This window comes from Selaginella moellendorffii, unplaced genomic scaffold (genome assembly GCF_000143415.4).
Source record: "Selaginella moellendorffii unplaced genomic scaffold, v1.0 SELMOscaffold_54, whole genome shotgun sequence".
In the NCBI taxonomy this organism is placed as follows: domain Eukaryota; kingdom Viridiplantae; phylum Streptophyta; class Lycopodiopsida; order Selaginellales; family Selaginellaceae; genus Selaginella; species Selaginella moellendorffii.
The window spans coordinates 570,745-590,188 of record NW_003314315.1 but is presented as its reverse complement, the minus strand read 5'-3'; the positions used below and the strand labels follow the sequence as shown (position 1 = coordinate 590,188).

Sequence of the window (19,444 nt, the reverse complement as noted above, 5' to 3'; positions counted from 1 at the left end):
GCGGTGCGAATGTTTCTTCAGTGGTGAGGGTGGCAGCGAAAAAGAATCGGATCCAGAGGCTGCAGATATCGGTCGTGAACTCGTCAGAGAATGACTTTGGGGTGCTACCAGGCTTTGAGCTGCGCCTGAAAGGTCTCCCACCTGTGGCGTCTGGATACTGTTCAATGTGGAGTGAAGGCTTTCATCGCTGTGCGCTACTTGTTCCCGAGAAGTACACTCCGGAAACGAAGCTTGTGTCTGGAGAATGGACAGTTTCTCGATCATACATGCCTGGAAAGATGGAGGAGTGGAAAGATCTCTGCCTCGACCTCAGTAAGCTGAGGGAAACCGGCTTTCTTCTCTTTGCAAGCGCAGCGAAGCTGAATGGTTTTGACACGTTGTCCGACAGTCTCCGTGCGCTCGATAGATCCATGGACGTGGAGTCCAGAAAACTCTCCAACACGGAAGACTACCTAACCGTGAGGAAGATATCTGTGCTTCAAACTTTGGCCGAGGGGTTGAAGGCTTACCTGAGGCTCCATTTTCCCTGGGAGGAGAGGGCCTACTCGAAAGTCCATGGGGAAGTTTCACCATGTCAGCTGAGTGGTGCAAGTATTCTAGAGTTTCTGGAATACTGTGATAAGCCAGGCAAGTCGACTCGAGATTTGGACACCAAGGCTGTGGAGACTTTGGAGTCGAGGCTGGCCAGCGTGCTCAACAGTCACAGAGGTTCAATCGTGTTCATCGGCTCGAGAGTTACCTTTGACAATTTGGGTGGCTCCTACACCATTCTGTCCGCTGATATGAGAAAGTCAGGTCCGGTGCGGTATGGTGACATGCTTTCTGCGGTTAATGAGAAAGACTCCACTGCCACCTTCAAACTTTCTTCTCGTCGCAGAACCGGTCCAGTGTTCACGAACGACAGATTTACGCTCGACGTCATAGTTGGGATATTGAACTGGAGAGGGTCGACAATCTACGATGTTGGCTTCACCAAGGTCGATTCCGGGATTCACTCATGGATAGATTCGTTCGCCAAGGAGGTGGTGGCTCTGGAGGGGAAAGCTGTGCTTGCGGACTTTGTGATCTCTCACAAAGCTATGCTGGGTATTCCCGAAGAAGCAGATGACGAGGTTCTTTTCCATGGCGTGCTTGCGGATAAGAACCAGTTCCAGTATGCGTCCAATGCGAGGTTATGCGAGGAAAGGTGGCAGGAAATACGGGCTTCAGCTGGACCATTTGTTTTGGAGGCAGAAGACAAGATACTTCCTTGGTGTGCTGAGGTCTACAGAACTGGTCGGATGAAGTTCTTCAGCAGTATCTTTGAAAGCTCCGAGGAAGTTCTCTTTGGCTTTTTGAAGTCAACGGCCACTTCTGAGTTGACGGAGAAACGGGCGCAGCTCAAGCAAGCTATCAAGTCCAAGAAGTCCGAATGCGTAGCAGAGTTTCGAGCGAAACTGTGGGATCCCAACGACACACGTCCGAAAGTCTTGTTGGACACTTGCGTTTCAGAGGCTTACAGCGACCGGGTCCAGATTCGTTTCAGAAGAGAAGTCACTCAGAATGAGCGTGTCTCCTGGAAAGCTGTCGAGTTGCTGCCTACGAAGAAAGATCTGGAAGTTCAGATGCAAAACCGCGAGCACTTTATCACCCTCAAGTGCTCTCAAACGTGTGACGTGGTGGACTTGGAAGCTAGCGAGTTTGGACTGTCTAAAGTCGTCTTCCTGAAGTCTGGACAGGTGCTCGTTTTCGTCAGAGGACTCCAGAACTCGCAGCTGAGCATATACTTATGCCCGAGTTTGGGAGCACACTTGAACGTTCCAAGCCCAAAGATGCACGTCAAGACTTTCAGCAGGGGCGCGGATCTTGTTGCTTATGACGAGGTCTTGAGGTTCATCGCTCTATACGACGTCTCGGGAGCAATGATCAAAGTATACCGGTTTGACGAGTCGTTCCGCGAGCTGATGTGGAACGGGGTCACGATTCTACTTAGCAACTACGGTGGCAGCAGGAACATCACCTGGATGGAGTTCATACCCGGCAGAGAGGAGCTCTTAGTGGCGGACGAGGACTTCTGTGTCCGGGTTTTTGAAGCGGTACAACCAGGAATGATGAAGCCGCGAGTCATCCAGCTTCCAACTTCGTTCCTGAGGCCTTGCTTGACACCGGATGGCCTCTGCCTGGTCGCAGTGTGTGGTGACCCGTCGGAAGTTGGAGCGGCACTTTCAGCTGAAGTTTACAGACTCGACGACAGTTTGGAACGCATGAAAGCAGTGGACTTGGGAGTAGCAGTCAAGAATGGGAGTAACTTCCAGCTTGCGGTGGCGAATTTTGGGACGCAGATGCAGATGCTAATCAGTGATGGAGAGGATATGAATGTGGTGCGGTCGCTGCGTCTGAAAGTAACGGTGTCCTCCCAAAGCTGTCAGCTCGTCAGGGACTCTTTTACCAAGGCAGAAGTGGCACCAGCAGAAAGTGAGGAATCGATGTGTCACGAGCTCGACTACATCTACCATGTCTTCGACAAGTATGCAGTGAGTCCTCCGCTCATTAATTCTTCGAGGATTCTCCGGTTTTCTTTGGTGGTAGACGTCTTGAGAGGCGACCCGATGGTAGCGAGAAGAAAGCTCACCAGCCATGCGGAAAGAATCGTCCAGCAGCTGGAGAAGGACAAGGGCAAGGATTTCTCGGGCCTGAGGATCCTCTTCGATCTGCAGTTCTTCAGCGACTCAGGAATGCTGGTGCAGCCAGAGGACAGGAACATGAGCGAGTTTCTGCGTCAGCTGATGTCCCTCGTTCCGGTGCAGATCGCTCGAGCTCAAAACAACAACTTGAGGCCTCTGATCGATGGACTGGAGATGGCAGCAGACGTGAGCTATGGAGACGCTATCCAGCTTGCAGGCATCATTCAGTTCAGCGTCTACGATGCTCTTCTCGAAAGCTGGACGGGGCCTGTGAAAGTTATCTCGTCGATGGGGAAGCAGAGCAGTGGAAAGTCGTACCTCTTGAATCACCTGAGTGGCTCGGTCCTTGACGTTGCCGGTGGACGCTGCACGGATGGCGTGTGGATGACTTGCCGGGCCAGTGAGGACTGCATGTTTATTATTCTGGATTTTGAAGGACTTGGAAGCTTCGAGCGAAGTGAGCAGGAGGATATGTTCCTGGCCATCCTGAACGCTGCCATCAGCAACATAACTTTGTTCAACAAGAAGGTCAGTTTGCATTTGTTTGCTAATGCAATGTTACTAAAATGTTGGTTTTTCTTGTCCAGGATTTCCACCTTGACAAGGAAACGGAGGCCGTGTTCGAACGGTTCCAAAACGGTGTGAGCTTGGTGAAAGACGATGACAAGCTCTTCAAAGGACTGTTTTACATGGCCATCAAAGACGTAGATGCAGCTGATGTTGACGATCTTCGCGAAGAGTTCTACTCGAAGATCCTCTACATTTGCAACAAGTCCAAAGACAACTTCCTGACGAGAATGTACGGGGGTCTTGTGGAGATTTCAGCCATGCCACCTTTCAACCGGAAGGAATTCCACGAGAGCATATCGCAGATCGCTGCGACTGTCGAAGGGCTTGATGCGGTGCACCAGACTGGGAAGAGTTTCCTGAGAGATTTGAAGCTGGTGATAGCACAGATCTGTTCCAAGGACTGGTCTCCTATCGACACCAAAAGGATCGGCTTCAAAGTCAGTATGCTGAGGAAGCACTTGAGGACAGCCATAGCTCTGGGATGTCTCGCAGGCGACGAGAAAAGAGAGCTGGTCGACTTTGATTCGGAGGACAAGTTTGAAGACGAGCCAATTCTCGTGAGTGGTCACACGTTCGACGTTCTCGACACACGTCTTCAGCTTGCAGGATACGAAGAAATGGACGTCGCCAACACAGTTTTGGAGAAGCTGATACCGGAGTTTGAGAAGGTGGTGCCCCGTGAAGAGAGTCTATGTAGCGACGAAGAATGGCACGCGTCCTTGGAGAATTTCCTGGGATCTCTAGCAGAGAGACGCAAGACTCGAGTGGCTAACTGGATCAAAGCCAACACCCGTGACTTCTCATCGGACGGTGATGTCCAGAAGCTGCTTCTGGAAGTTACAGCGGCAGTGGCGGATGTGAAAGACAAACTGGCGCTGTGTAGCTGCAAGTGTGGGCAGTGCTTTCTTCGTTGCATCTTGGAGAAGGCACATCCGGGTCATCACAGCTGCAAAGGTAGCCATCGCTGCAAGCAGTACTGCTCGTTTTGCAAGGAGGAGGCTTCGAGTATGGAGCGCTGCGTGGACAAGGCTGGTCACGAAGGTCTGCACGACTGCAAGCTCAAGAGCCACACCTGTGGAGAGACGTGCCACCTCTGGGAGAAGTCGTCCAACTGCAACAAGGCTTGCACTCTCAAAATCGCACACCATGGCGACCACACTTGCAACTCGAAGCAGCATATGTGCAAGGAGGACTGCTCGCTTCCGGGGTGTAGAAATACCTGCGTTCATCCTCTGGCGGTGATCGACCACACTCATACCTGCCACGAGAAGATGTGCGTCAGCCAGTGTACCATGGACGGGTGCAACAGGAAATGTGCTATGGAGGACCACTTCCACTCGCTCAAAGCTAGAGTCCATCTCTGCGGGAACGAGCACCAGTGTCCGAGCGACTGTGAATGCAAGGGTAACTGCGTGGTTCTCACTGAAGTTCTAAAGAAAACTCGCACATTCCAGGGAAAGCGTTCGACCTTTGAGTACGACTACGTCTCGGAGCAGAATGGGAAGAAGAAGCTGTGCTGCATTCCGATACCACCTTTTGAGCTGGAGCATCCAGGCCAGCATTTGCACACCGTCAATCCGGATGCCGTCCACTTCTGCGAGTCGAAATGCCAGGGGTGTGGCTACTTTTGCCACTTGCCAATCGATCATCCAGGACCTCACGATACAACTCACGGCAACATGACGCAGCAAACTTTCGTAGCCGAAAGTGAGGAAGTCGAGATCGAGGGGCGGAAGTACGAGTGGGGAGAGTCTGGTGCGGCTGAGATGTGCATGATGCACTGCAAAGCTAGAGGCCGTGGACATATCCACCTGGCTGTTTGCCAGAAGGACCAGAAGGACGACGGTGTCTGCGGCAATGTGAAATTTTTGGAAGGAGCTCGTCACGCGACTGTGAGATATGGTCCAGACTTCGACACTCCAAAAGACGAGCTCACTCATGCAACGTACTGGAAGAACATGAAGTTTAAGGATCCCTGCTCGGAAGACGACCAGAGGCAGTTTGCTCTCTGCGGCCACTGCTGCCAATCTACCGAACACAACGGCAGCGGTAGCAGCTCAGGTAATCTACGTTTGGAAGCTCTTAGTTTGCATGACTCTATTTTTTTTTTTCTTTGCAGGTAGCAGTACTTTCCAGGCTGCAGGAAAATCGTATTGCATTGAGAAGCTGTGGCACGATCCAGTTCCCAAAGCAATCTCTTATACAGGCTACGTGACTGAAGACGGACACAACTTTGCGTGCAACCACTCCCAAGACGTGTCCAGCCATGTCATTTTTGTGGTGGATCGATCAGGATCCATGGGATCGCCGGACATTAAACCGAAGATGGTCAAGTTCCCGGAGAACCGTCTCGGCTGCGTCTTCGAGGCCATGGTTCGTTTCATTCGGACCCGCATAGCCGCCAACCTTCAAGACGTAATGTCAGTGGTTCTCTTCGACGACCACGGACAGATCGCGATGGAGCGGGAGCACATGTCCGAGCCTCAGGTGGACAAGCTTCTCACTTTTGAAGACGCCGGGGGAACTGTTTACTCGTCCGGGATTGCTCGCGTGGAAGAGATTCTAGTTCGCTCGGTCAGTGATCCAGCAGTGGCCGGCAAGAGTCCGGCAGTGGTGTTTCTGAGCGATGGTGACAACTATGGAGGTTTGGATCCCGTGCACTGCGTGAACCAACTCAAGAAGCTGGAACAGAGTCTCATCTTTCACACCATCATGTTTGCGACCGATCCGACCAATTCCGCGAAGAAACTTCTCACCGACATGGCTGCTGCTGGCGACGGCATGTTTCAAGTGAGCATTGACGAGATCCAGCTCTCGAGGAGCTTCGAAGACCTTGCAAAGAGTCTACGTCCAAAAGTGGCATCTCTCATGTAGCTGACTCAGGAGGTAGGAAGTCTACTATATCTTTTTGCTCGAGATCATACTGACAATCCTTCTCTTCATTCCAGGATATAGGATATGTCGAGCATATGTCAGCGTCTTTGTTATCATAATTTACATTTCCTTTGTCATGTTTTCACTGTGTGTCTACTCCTAGATCGAAGTAAGTTATCCAGAACTCGACTTAGCAAGCAAGCTTTTCTTGAGCCTGGGCCTCTTGAAGCGAAAGCTCCCGTCACCACAAGTCGCATACAAGTTGGAGAGAGCCACATAGGCGCTCGAGTGCTGCGGATTCATCTCCACAATGCTCCCGGCAACTCTTTTGGCCCGCTCCTCGTCCCCGTGCACCTCACATGCCGACAGCAGAGTCATCCACGACACCTCCTTGTCCTCGTCCCGCATTGCGCTCACAAAGTATTCGGCCTCGCCAATCCTCCCAGCTCGTCCCAGCAAGTCGATCATGCAGCCGTAGTGCTCGACGCCGCGCTCCAGCTCGTGATCCACTGCCATGGACACAAAGTCGTCACCACCTTGGCGGAGGAAGCCGGCATGGCTGCTGGCGGAGAGGATGGTGAGGAAAGTTATGGCGTCCGGCCTCACGCCGTCCTGCTGCATCAGCCACATCGACTTGAGAGCCTCGCGAGCGTGGCCGTTGTGTGCAAAGCCAGCGATGATCCCGTTCCAGGACACGACGTCGCGGTAATCCAGAGCTCCAAACAGAGAGGTGGCGGTGTCCAAGTTCCCACACTTGGAGTAGAAGTTGACGAGCGCGTTTGCCACCACCGTGTCCTTCTCCAGTCCACTGTCGATGATCCGGGCGTGGATCATCTTTCCCTGGCGGACAGCTCCTCCGGCGACGCAGGCATTGAGCAGCGTGATGAAAGTCACTCGGTCCGGAAGAACTCCCTCCCTCCGCATCCGCTCCGAAAGATCAAACGCCTGCTCGGCTCGTCCGTGGAGAGCGTAGGCCGAGATCATCGAGTTCCACGACGCCAAGTTCCGGTGGCTCGTATCCTCGAAGAGATGGCGAGCAGTGTCGAGCTCGCCGCATTTGCCATACATGTTGACGATGGCCGCGGCGACGATGGGATCCGAGGAGAGCTCCGGCGTTTGATCGATGACGCAGCGGTGGATCGTCTCTCCCTGCCGGAGTAAAGCTCGCGAGTCGCAGACGCTGAGGAGGGACATGAAAGTCACCTGGTTCCCGCGGATCCCCTCGAGGAGCATGCGCTTGAAGATGGAGAGAGCCGAGAATGGATCGCCGGCCTGGACGTATCCAGTGATCATCGTGTTCCAGGAGATCACGTCGCGGGCGGCCATGCTCTCGAAGATCCCGGCCACCACCTCCATGAGCGACGAAGAAGAACTCGAGGAAGAAGAACAGCTCGAGTAGAGATGCATGGTGGCGTTCGCGACGGAGATGCACGATCCAAATCCACTCTCGACGCTAAGGTGGTGGACTGTTCTTCCGGAATCCAGATCGCCCATCTCGGCGCAGGCGTCCAGAGCCATGAGGAAGGTGATGCGATCAGGAGGAACACGCTCGGCTCGCATTCTATGGAAGAGATTCACCACCTCGCAAGCGAGGCCGGACTGGGCATAGGCCGAGATCATCGCGTTCCAGGACACGAGGTCTCGCCTCTCCATCGCGGAGAAGACTCTCTCGGCGTCTCCAACGCCGCCACACCGGCCATACATCGTCACTAGCGCGTTGGCCACCTCGATCTGGGAAAGAAGCTGGCGCTCTTGGATCATCTCGTGGATCCTCCGCCCCTCCGCCAGCGCCTCCCGGGTGGTGACCGCGTTGAGGACGGTGATGAAGCTCACTCGTGTCGGCTCCACCATCGCCACCGCCACCATCCTCTTGAAGAGCTCGATCGCCTCGGCAAAGTGGGCGTTTAACGTGCACGACGCCACCATCGCGTTCCACGACACGACGTTCCTCTCGGGCATGCGGTGGAAGATCTCTCGCGCGCTCTCCAGGCACCCGCATCGCCCATACATCGTCACCAGCGCGGTGCCCAGCACTACATCGCCCTCCATGCCTCGCTCCAGCACCAGCGCGTGGATCAATCGCCCATTGCTTAGCGAGCGCGATCCAATACAAGCATTGAGTGCGCTCACGAATGTCACCTTGTCCGGCGCCATTCCTTCCAGCTGCATGCTCTTGAGCAGCGCCAACGTAAAGGTGTAATCCCCCGACTCGGCATTTGCTGCAATAGCGTTGTTCCAGGAAATCAAATCCCTCTCACGCATTTCGCTAAATACTGCCATCGCTAGATCTGCTCTCTCGCACTTCCTGTACATCCCCATCACCGCATTTGCCACCGGAACGTCGGATTCCAGCAGCTGGAGCGCCGAGACCCGAGCGTGGATCTGCTTTCCATCTTCCAGGAACTCGGGCGAGTCGCAGGCTTCGAGCAAAGCGAGAAAGGTGACGCGGTTTGGGTCGAGAGAGCTGCCCGCCATCTCAGTGAAAAGATCGAGTGCCTGTCGCTGATGCCCGGTCTGGGCATATGCTGAGATCATCGCGGTCCACGAAACAACATCCCTCTCGCGCATCCGATCGAAGACCTTTCTCGCCTCGTCCAGGCTGCTGCATCGCCTGTACATGTTTACCAGCCTGTTGCCGAAGAAAAGCGATCGATCGTCAGCGTGGCGCTGGACGTGGCCGTGGACTCGGCGTCCCTGCTCGAGGGCTCCCGAGATCCCGCAAGCTCGCATCAGCCTGGCGTAGACGGACTCCTCCGCTGCTCGATTGCTGCATCGCCGCTCCAGCCGATCCACGAATTGGGTCAGCAGCTGGATGCTCAGGACGGTGTCCACGGGCCAGTATGGAATGCCGGAAGAAGAAGTTCTCCCAGCCACCATGAACTAAGTTTCTCGAGGAATCGAGAAGAACACAAGAATGCCACGGTGTGATCATGTCAAAAGAACAGGACTTCCAATGCGTGGAACCAGGAGTTGGGGTATATTCTCTGAGTATCAAAGCATTTGGGCCTTACAAAACCCCTATCGGTTCAACCATGGCCATCTCTTCAAGCATGGCGACGAGCTTCTTGGGCAACAAGCTTGGAGCCCATTCGTTTCCAGGTGAAAATCACATCGCTCGCATTGGAATGAGTAGTTTTGCTTTGTTGGAATAGGAGTTTTGGAGAGGAAGCTCCATTCTCGTGGTACCATTGTGGCCATGGCAAAGGGTGGGAAGTCCAAGACTGGCCGCGTGCTAATTCGCCTCATCTCCACTGCTGACACTGGTTTCTTCTTCGTCTCGACAAAGAATCCTCGCAATTCGCCACAGAAGCTCGAGCTCGTCAAGTTTGATCCTCGAGCCGGCAAACGTGTTCCATTCCGCGAGGCTACTATCAACAAACCAAAGTCGAACAAGAAATAAGAACTTCAATTTATCACAAACTTGCTGAATTTCTTTCCCTTTCTTTCAGTCAAGATTCATCGCTATGAAACACATTGTCCAAATCGTCTTTGTCCTCAGGCTCATCGTCTTCTCCTAGACGAGACTCTGTACTCTCGTCCTCAGCCTCATTCATCCCCTGTGATGTTTCAAAGCAAAACAAAAAGAGTTAGAATTTTGAGAAGAAAAAAGTACCTGGGAGGATGAATATAAATCAGGCATTTGATTGTTAGGATGGGAGGCCAAGTTCCAATTCAAGCTTATCTCTCGCTGGTGTTGCTCATTTTGAGGCTGCTCCATGGAGTGCTCCAAATTTGTATTTGGATTGGGACTTATGTAGATAATAGGATTCTTATTGTCACCTATGTAACAATGTCCACGTCCATTGGCATTGTCAAAACTCAAACCATGAGTTCCAAATAAGTTGAGCTGGGTAGTTTGATAGGGTATGTTGTTCTGTTGTTCAAAATATAATGTATCTGTTGATGATCCTTCCACTGATGTTTCTTCACTGCCATAATAATTAAACTATCAGATTTTACTATAAACTCTCATAAATTAAAATGAATACTTACGTCAAGAATTTAATAATTTGAGGGTCTCTATCTGACCAATGGGATGAAAACGAATTTATTCCTGATGCATGAAGTGGAAGGTGGTAAACTTGCTGAAAATCAAAATTAGAATAGTTAATATAAATATATTATTACCTGAGGGAGGAAATGTTCAGTCTGTAATATTAAATATGATTTTATAAATATAAAAAATTATTAGATAAAAATTAAAAATATACCTGTTTTTGCCTCATACAAAACTCCACGTCCATATTATGCTGTATTTGATTATATTTGAGTAGCTTAAATTATAAATATAATACTAACCTTTCGAATTCGTATATGATGAAGTGTAGTAGCTAATTCTTCTTCAAGTTTAGCTAAATCCTCATAACTTAAATGTTCTAGAATTTGAGTATCACCCTGATAAAACCTGAAAATTATAATTAAAAATATTATTCCAAAATAATTTGTCACATACTTGAATCGTTCAATTAGTTGTTCATTCTCAAGCTGCAGCCTTGCAATCTCCTCTTGAATCATCTGAAAAACAAATCTATCATTAAACTAAATTATTCACAATAAATACAAATATATAAATATTTATACTCCCAAATTATTAAAGTCAATAGTATTTCTGAAAAAATTATATTAAAAATCAAATTCAAAAAAACTTTTATCACCTGGAAATTTGAGAACCATCAGTCTCTGACTTGAGTTTCTTGATTGCTCTGCTAAGCTGCTCCCAATTCTCCATTTTTCTAAAATTAAAGCCTCTTAAAAAATAAAATCAAATCAAAATCTTATACCTTTTGCTCCTCTCAGCTTCAGATACATTAGCATATCGAAGAATCACATCCTCCACCCTGAAACTTCATGTAAATACAGAGCTAATTAATAAAAAGACAAATTAATACCTCATATCTGTGGCATATTGTGTGAGTTTTCCAGAGGGGGAGAACATAATGAGTGCAATATCAATATCACATAATGTTGATAATTCATAAGCCTTCTTGACAAGGCCAGTGCGCCTTTTGGAATAAGTCACCTGCCTGTTTGTAGCATTCTCAATCTTTTTAATCTCAAGCTTAACCCTCCCCATAATCTGCTAGATAGACACTCCTATTCTTCATTCCTTATCACCAAAAGCCTTGCCCAAATCTCACACATCATCGATTGGATGGAACAAAATGATGGAGCTACAGAACAAAGAGGAAGATCTCAGACTGAAAGAGAAAAGGAGAAAACGAATTTGTTTTCTATAATATCACGGACTTTTTATAATTCTTTTTCTCAGAAATCAAGGCGGACACCTGTGTTATTGATCGTGGCCACTAATAAATTTAGACCTGGCCCACAACTTCGGAATGAGCTGGCAAAACAGCATATGCCTATCTTTACCAACTTTACCCCGTAACTATTGTCCAGTTAAGTGGAAGTTTTGTCAGCGAGTTTTACAAACAGTCATGTTTCGAGCCTTGGAATCTTGTGGGCAGTTCTTCCTCCTAACTTGCGGGAAGAGAACATTTTCTCGGCAGCTTAAACTTCGCTTCCGTTTTTTATTTGTTCCTTGCATCCTCAGCCGCGCGCCGCCAAGCAGCCTGGCCCAAAACCATAGAAATGAGAAAAACCTTTACAAAGACCAGTTGATCACTCACCTGTTCGGCTTCGAGCTTGGATATATGGCGTTTCAAAGAGCTCCCGAAATCGAGGCCACCCCAGGAACTGGCCGACTCTTGCTCCCTTTGCTTCCGCCTCTGCGAGCTGCTGCTGCTGCTACCAGGCCTTGGAGCTGCGAACGATTGCTTCTCCATCTCCAGCCTCGACGCCTTCTTCACGGGCTCTAGCTCCGCGGCGTTGGACATCTCCGCTAGCGGCTCTCTGGTCTCTGCTTCATCCTGTCTGGCTGCAACCATCGTCGCCGCAGCTGCCTTCTCGGCTTCCAGACGCGAGACATGCTTGACCAGCACATCGCCCAGCCCGGCCTTGCCATTCTTCGCGTTAAGTTCCTGCTCGTAGCTCTCTTCCTTGAGGAGTGCATTGAGGCCACGGCTCGCGACCATGGAGGCTAGAGAAGCACGCTGTTCCGGCTGTAGACTCCTCACCCGGTCGAGCATGAGGCATGTTAGAGGACTGGCCGTCGTCTCGTCGTTACTATCAGCTCGAACCGAGTCTTTGAGATGGTCGGTGTCACCAGCCTCGAGAGAATGATCACCGGCTTCTGATAAGAGAAAGTGAGATATGTAGATCGAAGAGATGGATGACGTTTACCTGTCGCAGGCTCGGAAGTTCTCTCGATCTGCTCAAGGGCGGACTTTAGCGCGGCTGCTACTTCCTCGTCAACCTCGAAAGCGGTGTCAAGGGACGCTGTGACTTTGTGCCTGGACGACGGTGTCCCGGCATTTGCCTCTGGCGCCTCACCTCTCAGATTCTGGCTGTTCGTTCTCAGCACAACGCCCAGAAAAGCAGCCTTGTTGAAGGCCTCGGCAGCTTTCTTCTCGGCCTTTTGAAGCTCCAGTGCGGCCGACATGAATGGTAGACTGCTCACAAAAGAACAAACAATTGGTGGTCACGCTCACAAAGTTCCGAAGCTATGAACACTGAAAGAGTTTCTAAATGAATGCTGGTATACGTCTAACGAGCAACCTTCAAACAAGAGAAAAGAGAGAAGCTTTCTAGAGAAAAATGCTGTATGAAAACGAAGAACGAGGAAGAACTCGAGAAAGAAAGGAAATTCCTGGCTGACAAGCAGCTAGAAGAACGAACTAATTCACATACCGGGCAGCTTTGAGAATGCGGCACCACGACGCTTCCACGAGGGCGCTCTTCCGGGTCTCGGTAGCCTCCTGGGCAGCCGCTACTGCCGATCGCTTCTCCTTCTCGATGCGTGAGAGATGGCGGCTCCCTAGTAGAGTCTCATCGAGGGAGGTTGTCATCCCTTGCGCTTCCTGGAATCACATCGAACTCGAGTCGTCTCGCGACCGGCCCATGAAAGCATCGATCAAAGCAAATACCTGGTGAAGCAGCCGAATCTTGCGCTCCAGATAGGACTCCTTCTTGCCCCTGGGGAACCATCCCACCGGCGACCCCTTCTTGCGCCGCGGAACATCGCCGCAATTGAGATTCTCCACATCCGCCATCGCGATTCTCAGCTCCCGATCCAAGCGCGAGCAAGCGAGCGAGCGAGAGACCGAAGATCGAAAAAATTCCCCCACACCGATTCTTTAGGGTTTTGCAGCATGGAGATCAAACGGCCAGATGTTTAAACGGCTCAACGGTCTGATTGAGAATGTGAATATTCCCCCGGCCCCACAAGGGAATCGAACGCCTGACCTCCATTCCCAGAATCGAACACGAAACCTCTCAAGCATATAAGTCAATCACTAAGTCAACTTTCTTCAGCCCTAAGTCAACCATACATGGCTTTGTGGCAGGAAGAAGAAGATGTCGAGTACGTCAACCTAGTCCCCGGTCAAGTCAGCGTCAACGGCGAGGTCAATGACGCTGACCTTGGCGATGGAGTCGACGCCACAGGTATAGTGTGCCACTCTTTCAGCGAGAGCAAAAAGGTTGACAAGGTTTACTATCAATCCAAGCGGGGCACCGAGTGGAGGCTACTCCCAAAGCCTCCACAACCGGATAGCGTGATGGTATACCACATGAAGAGAGTGTTCTTGCTCTCGCGAGACAACCAAGTTCACGTTTTTGATCTCGCCGCTCTCGGCCATGAAGAACCGGCGGCATGGCGGAGCGTTTCCAGCATGCCGGGCTTGATGGGCGAGGAGTATGTTTGGTTCGCGGGCTTCAATGGCAAGATCTTCGTGGTTCCGGAGTCCCGGGGATCCAGCAAGGTCTACGACATTGCCACCGATACTTGGGAGCTTCTCACCACGCGAGGCTTGCAAGTCCAGGAGCGTTACAACTTCTTCCTCTTCAATGGCCGGCCCCTGATGGTGAGCGAGATGGACGACGACCCGGATGATCTGCTCGACGTGTCGGGGGAGTTTTGGGCGAGCGTGAATCTGGGCACTTGGCTCAAGGAGGACGTCGGCCAGTTCGATGTCTCGACCAGGTTTTGCTTCGATATCGAGCTGTGGGCGATCGAGGAGTATGATTTCGTGACGGACGAGGTGACCAGGAGGTTTACTTGCGCGGGAGTTTGTACCAGTTTGATGGAGATCCTGGCGGACCTGGTGTGCGAGGTTGGAGGGTTTAGCGTCCGTGGTAGCAAAGCGCTGGTGGAGATCTACTACAGCCCCATCAAATCGATTGTGTTTGAGGGTACTTTGGACATGGAGAAGAGGATTGTGAGCTGGGAAGAGGTTCCATTGCCTCCAAATTCTCTCAATGTGGCTCTTACTGCTTAGAACAATCTTTGATTTGCTTTGATGAGGATGGAAAGAAAGATGTTAGATTGATATTCACAGAGGACTAATGCTCACAAACATCGATTATAATGACTCTTAGATTTTTCGACGTATAATCAATGGTCAAAGTTTAGCCTTCTGTGGACGGCGCTGGGAGGGGGACGTGGTCTTGCCACCATAGCTCTCCCGCGCTTTAGCGGCGCCATGGGAGTGACTGGAGCGGCGGGAGTGGAGGAGCTCGCCGGTGGAGTTCGCGGAGAGCCCGGTTCTTCACCTTGTTCGTGGTGTTCTTCGTGAAACTCTAGTCGCTCTTCGTGATGTAGCAGCACTAGCTCCCCCCCTTGTTCTTCTTCGCCACGCAGCTCTACCCTCCTCTCCCTCACGAATTCCTCCAGCGACGCAGCCACAGCATCGAGATCCTCCTCCTCGTGATCTTCTCTTGTTTCCTGTGAAAGCACGGCAGCGGAGGAAGAAGGCGAAGAGATAGAAGAAGTGAAAATGGAAGCCGGATCGCCATAGATATCCGTGAGCTTTCTCGAAGTGGTGGAAGTGGTGGCGGCGGGGCGCTTGGCATTCGTTGCCCGGGGAGCGTCGCTGGGTCGTCGCGGAAGATCTCTGCAGCGATAGGGAACGGGAGATTTTTGCTGGCGCTTGGAGCACGGCGCCGGAGAAGAGATCGGCGCGGGCCGCTTCCCCAACAAGGACTCGGACTGCGATTGAGATTGCTTCTGCGAGGCAAGACGAGCGAGAGTAGAATCGCGAGAACCAGGAGAAGGATTGGACGCTACCTCGGCGCTGCTGAAGAGACTCCTCCGGCTGCGCTGCTCCTCCTCCTCCGTCATAGCCATGCCCTAATAAAAAAAAGACGTTGCGCTCTAAAGCAACATCCACCGTCCACGTGGCTGCATGATAGCCGTCGGTGTCCAAAACCCGTTACGTACATCGTCACCGTTAAATTCGCTTTGAAAGGTTACAGTCTAGTCTCACGAGTTGAAGAGCTTTCTAAACGCTCCTTCTCGTTTGGCAGCTCCTTCTTTCGCGGACTCGGCCAGCGCGAAGAATCGTCTCAGTCCAGTGCTGGAGACTGCGGCCGCTGCTGCCGCGGATTGAGCCATCGCTCCTCGTCCGAGCGCTGCTGCTCGAGCCATCATCGCTTCTCTGCTCGCAGCGCTTGGAGTGAGTGGCGATGAAGGTCCCGACGCCGGACTAACTGGCAGCAAAGTTCCCATCCCACGCTTGGTGAAGTAATCCAGCAGTGGCTGTTGGTCACTTTTCTTCAGTCCCTGGATTTCGAAAGAGTACGTGAGAATGTAGCTCTATAACAGAAAGAGCATCACAAACCTTGAGATCTAGTAGACGCTGGAAGTCGGCACCAGAGCCTTCAGGCAGTAGAGCATGGTAAGTGTCAGCGATGGATTCAATCGGTGACAAAATGACCTGGCACCCGAGAAGTGGTCATTGATCAGTCGGAAGAAGAAATTTTGCGCCTGGCTACTTACCTTCAAGAGAGCCTCCGCCTTGCCGATTTCACGAGTGACATACTTGGTGTAGCTTGCCGGAGCAGCTGTCTGGCCTCCCAATGCAGGGACTTCAAGTAAAATTGTTTTTACCGCTTGTGTATCGAGTAGCATCTAAAAGAGAAACAAAGTTAGCACGAGAGTTTGGTAAAAGAAAACATACCTGCTGAGCCCCAGTTTCTGTGATGCGTTTGCATTTGTATATATTCATATAAAATCGAGGAGCGAAGGACGCTGCTAACTGTCATATCCACACAGGTATATAAGATCACAAGTACTATGGGTAATGAAGTACCATACCTTGTCTAGAAAAAACTGGAAGTACAACGGAGACAATAGACCAGATATAACTGGAATGCTACTAGACAGAATCGAGCTGATTCCATTAACATATCTGTAACAAAAATATTAAAGCTCGAGTCTGTTTTTAAGGATGATATACTCTTACTCGGATTGATCGCCAACACCTTCAATCGTCCCCCATGGCACTCTTGTCATAGCTGCCAGCTCGTTTTCCAATCGCGTTTCCAGTCCCATCACAAGGGATGAAAGCGCTTTGGTAATCACGCCGGAGAATTCATCCTTCATAGCCAAGCTCGTAAGAAATCCAACACAAATGGAAAGTTACCTGTTCTTCCGACAAGTCGATGCTTTCCGCGAACTGAGAATCAATCACTCTGGAAATGTTTTCTCCTAATTGCCCAGCCTGATTCAAGAGACAAAACGTGACTACAAGTTTTAAAGATTTTAAGTACTCACAGTTTCATGGCAATATTCTGCAGTGTTGACAATATAGCATATGACCCTTTCGTCTTTGTCCGAAACCTGTAAAACTGGAAAGGCTTGATTATTATCAAAATAGAAACGAGTTAGATAGTGTACCCGTAAATGACTTTCCATGCCTGTCGCTACGGCAACAAGTCCCGCGCCAGCTCCAACCTTTGGTAGTCGTCCAATCAATTTACCAGCATACGCCCTGAGTACTCGTTGAAAGACCTGCCAAGGCGTTCAGTTTCTGATAGAGTGCTTTAATCGAGATACCTTATATAAGCTGAAGAGCGTTTGATTTTTTGTAAGAGCTACACAGCGTTTCAAACTTTTCTTGATCACGAGAAAAACCTGTAGAAAAGTTTTCTTAAGTATATCCGGACAGCTATGTAAAAAACCTTCAGACCTGTGTGCTGCTTGTAAGAATGTTAGTTTGACTACCTTCTTCAGCCTCCCAGCTCTCCTCCTACACAGGTATGAGTCAATTCCGAGCTGCCGAGGAAGTAAAAATAGATACTTACCATCACAAGTTTTTCCAAAGTCTCGAGCAGATTCTTTTCTTCTAATTCAACATAAGGACCTAGGTGAGACTCGAAGCATGACGATATGATGCCACGAAAGCTGAAATTAGCTGCTGTCTGTAACAAAGAAACTTGAGTGCTTAAAGATAATCAACTCGCTACATACCGCTGACAAATATTCAGGTCTTTTTTCTTTTTCTGTTCCTTCGCCATCCTGTCAAATGATTTAGACCACTTCGCTCCAACATGAAACTTGATACTTACGGGGTAAACTTGGCTTGATCGACCACCTTTTACGGCCAGTTGCTTCTCATATTTTCTCCGCAAAGCGGAAGCACTCTGCTCATCACCTTCACCTTCATCCTGGTCCTCAGCCTTGTCGCTCCCCATTCCAAAGCGCTCAGCAAGCTCCTCCTCAAACTCCAAGGTCCTTTGCAGTGCCTATTTTACAGCCAAAATGAAGTGTCCGTCGCTATTGCAATATCATTTTACCTGAAGGAGAGTTTGAACATCTGGTTGTTCCTTCAAACCATCCAAAATCTCTAGTAATTGTGCCCTGGATACAGAGACCGAGTTCATCAAGACCGAACATATGAAATCCTGCCTTACCTAGTTACTTTACAAAACTGCATACAAAGCAGAAAGGCGACGCGCCAGTGCGCAGGAAAGATCTGCCAGATATCTTCGTTTGCACGGAGCTGTCGTTTTATCCAAGCATAGCGGCGTTCCACCTTATCAAGTTTTGCAACCTCTACAGAATGTAGAATCATAATCAGCATGCCTGTTCTGGAAAGTTTTACCTGTGCCTTGGAAAATTTGCTGATAGGCAGTCAGTTCTTTACTGCAAATATTGACGATGAGCTCCTCGCGGACAGTCCGCTCCAAAGCATCAACAACGAAGCAAGCATCGGCTAGCTGTTGCATGAGGTTTCCATCTTCTTTCAAACCAGCAGTGCCTAAGCTGCGAAACAAATACAAAAGATGTTAAACATAAAATTGAATTGAAAAAAAAAGCCATATCACTTCACACCTTGAAAAATCGTTAAAAACGTGAGCCTTTAGAGTCTCTTTAATGGTCTTGTAGGTACCTCTGAGCTCATTGATCTTAGGAACATCCTTGTATGCCTCAAAATGACCACAAAGCTGGTTCACAGCCTAGCGAAGAAAAGGTCACACAGCTCAATACTTCGTCTTGATAATTACAAACCTCTAACTGTCCGGCGGCTTCTTTGTACTGTCGCTTAGATGCCATTCCCTGAAGTTGCTCCACGGCCGAGACTGCGAAGAACGGAAAACAAAACCGTAAGATAACCAAAACCATTGAAAAACGATAAAATTTACCAAGCATTGACAAACGATGTAGAGCAGTGATAGTTGTTGTGATGTGCTTCTTTGCAAAATCGAGCTTCTTTATATCACGGCATAGCTCTTGAACCATCACCTCGCTTTGTTCCGCTTTGGACTTGATCTCCCGGATTTTGTTTGCCAATTCCTGGCAAATCAACAAAACAATTCGCTCCTGACTGAAGTGACAGAAGAAATACCTCGATAGCACGCATGGCATCGGCAAGATCTTCTTTAGCTTTAGTTCCTGAGGAGCTCTGTGTGGATATTACTCAGATCCGAGGACAAGCCACTGGATCTAGAACGAACCTGTTGCCGGACAGCAGCAAGGATTTCGGCATCGCCGCGACGAATTTTGTTCCTCAGCTTCTGGATGAGCGGCTCCACAGCGATCAGCGACGCCTCTGCAGCTCAATCAAGAGCTCAAGTGATCGATCTATGCAGCGAGCGGCATTGCCATTGCCTACCGTTCGGGAAGACGTTGTTGATGAAGTCGAGAATGGGCGCATTCTCCACCTGGGGAGCCGTCATCGCCATCGCCATCGCCCTACCTCCACCAGAGACTGTGCCCTAGAGCTTAGCTGGCATATTCTCTACCGTTGAGAGGCATATGCTCTTTCAAGCAGCGCGAGCAAATTTAGGAAAGCTCTGGCAAGCGAGTGGCTTCTTTTTATCCGCGGCTGTCCTCGTTTGTCGCGAATTTCTCCTCCTTTCTTCCTCACCGATCAATGTCACTCGATACCAGGCTATGGATCTCCTCCTCTTCCATCTCGGATGCCTCCTCTTTGCTCGCAGCGTTCTCGCGATCGCCACTCCAGATTCTAGCAATTCTCTGTGCTCCACGCAGA

General features: G+C 50.1%; 7 protein-coding genes across 8 annotated transcripts; 2 read left to right on the top strand and 5 right to left on the bottom strand.

Moving 5' to 3' along the window:
- Window positions 1-5,313: 5,313 nt before the first annotated feature.
- Window positions 5,314-6,219, top strand: LOC9661271. Its single transcript, XM_024687733.1, has 2 exons — window positions 5,314-6,119; window positions 6,182-6,219. Exon 1 carries the CDS (start codon window positions 5,325-5,327, stop codon window positions 6,105-6,107), a length of 783 nt encoding a protein of 260 aa, XP_024543501.1. The 5' UTR covers window positions 5,314-5,324; the 3' UTR covers window positions 6,108-6,119; window positions 6,182-6,219.
- Window positions 6,214-9,007, bottom strand: LOC9661661 (pentatricopeptide repeat-containing protein At5g27110). The gene has a single exon (XM_024687731.1). It carries the CDS (start codon window positions 8,982-8,984, stop codon window positions 6,282-6,284), a length of 2,703 nt encoding a protein of 900 aa, XP_024543499.1. The 5' UTR covers window positions 8,985-9,007; the 3' UTR covers window positions 6,214-6,281.
- LOC9661270 lies at window positions 9,007-9,711 on the top strand. Its single transcript, XM_002982618.2, has 2 exons — window positions 9,007-9,206; window positions 9,260-9,711. Exons 1-2 carry the CDS (start codon window positions 9,038-9,040, stop codon window positions 9,505-9,507), a joined length of 417 nt encoding a protein of 138 aa, XP_002982664.2. The 5' UTR covers window positions 9,007-9,037; the 3' UTR covers window positions 9,508-9,711.
- On the bottom strand, window positions 9,493-11,194 carry LOC9661660 (agamous-like MADS-box protein AGL66). 2 transcript variants are annotated; one of them, XM_002982473.2, is made up of 11 exons: window positions 10,997-11,181; window positions 10,889-10,945; window positions 10,763-10,840; window positions 10,689-10,716; window positions 10,561-10,622; window positions 10,407-10,512; window positions 10,319-10,357; window positions 10,236-10,256; window positions 10,101-10,192; window positions 9,721-10,036; window positions 9,493-9,664 (listed from the first exon to the last, which is right to left on the bottom strand). In XM_002982473.2, the coding sequence occupies exons 1-11, from the start codon at window positions 11,179-11,181 to the stop codon at window positions 9,557-9,559; spliced, it is 1,092 nt and encodes a 363-aa protein (XP_002982519.1). In that variant the 3' UTR covers window positions 9,493-9,556. The 2 variants fall into 2 exon arrangements, with proteins under 2 accessions (XP_002982519.1, XP_024543500.1); XM_024687732.1 differs by having other exon boundaries at window positions 9,547-10,036; window positions 10,561-10,646; window positions 10,997-11,194.
- Window positions 11,195-11,366: 172 nt separating this feature from the next.
- On the bottom strand, window positions 11,367-13,299 carry LOC112350837. The gene is made up of 5 exons (XM_024687776.1): window positions 13,094-13,299; window positions 12,858-13,027; window positions 12,351-12,619; window positions 11,738-12,300; window positions 11,367-11,680 (listed from the first exon to the last, which is right to left on the bottom strand). Exons 1-5 carry the CDS (start codon window positions 13,217-13,219, stop codon window positions 11,639-11,641), a joined length of 1,170 nt encoding a protein of 389 aa, XP_024543544.1. The 5' UTR covers window positions 13,220-13,299; the 3' UTR covers window positions 11,367-11,638.
- Window positions 13,300-14,476: 1,177 nt separating this feature from the next.
- Window positions 14,477-15,313, bottom strand: LOC112350820. The gene is made up of 2 exons (XM_024687719.1): window positions 15,235-15,313; window positions 14,477-15,174 (listed from the first exon to the last, which is right to left on the bottom strand). The coding sequence occupies exons 1-2, from the start codon at window positions 15,292-15,294 to the stop codon at window positions 14,563-14,565; spliced, it is 672 nt and encodes a 223-aa protein (XP_024543487.1). The 5' UTR covers window positions 15,295-15,313; the 3' UTR covers window positions 14,477-14,562.
- A 71-nt stretch (window positions 15,314-15,384) lies between these two features.
- LOC9661268 (vacuolar protein sorting-associated protein 53 A) lies at window positions 15,385-19,164 on the bottom strand. Its single transcript, XM_024687718.1, has 23 exons — window positions 19,064-19,164; window positions 18,906-19,000; window positions 18,797-18,853; window positions 18,594-18,744; window positions 18,460-18,530; window positions 18,283-18,407; window positions 18,053-18,213; window positions 17,862-18,003; window positions 17,745-17,808; window positions 17,517-17,693; window positions 17,419-17,466; window positions 17,253-17,369; window positions 17,138-17,197; window positions 17,005-17,082; window positions 16,846-16,959; window positions 16,723-16,788; window positions 16,592-16,669; window positions 16,412-16,545; window positions 16,264-16,357; window positions 16,127-16,204; window positions 15,946-16,077; window positions 15,788-15,883; window positions 15,385-15,729 (listed from the first exon to the last, which is right to left on the bottom strand). Exons 1-23 carry the CDS (start codon window positions 19,137-19,139, stop codon window positions 15,430-15,432), a joined length of 2,514 nt encoding a protein of 837 aa, XP_024543486.1. The 5' UTR covers window positions 19,140-19,164; the 3' UTR covers window positions 15,385-15,429.
- Between the last annotated feature and the right edge of the window lie 280 nt (window positions 19,165-19,444).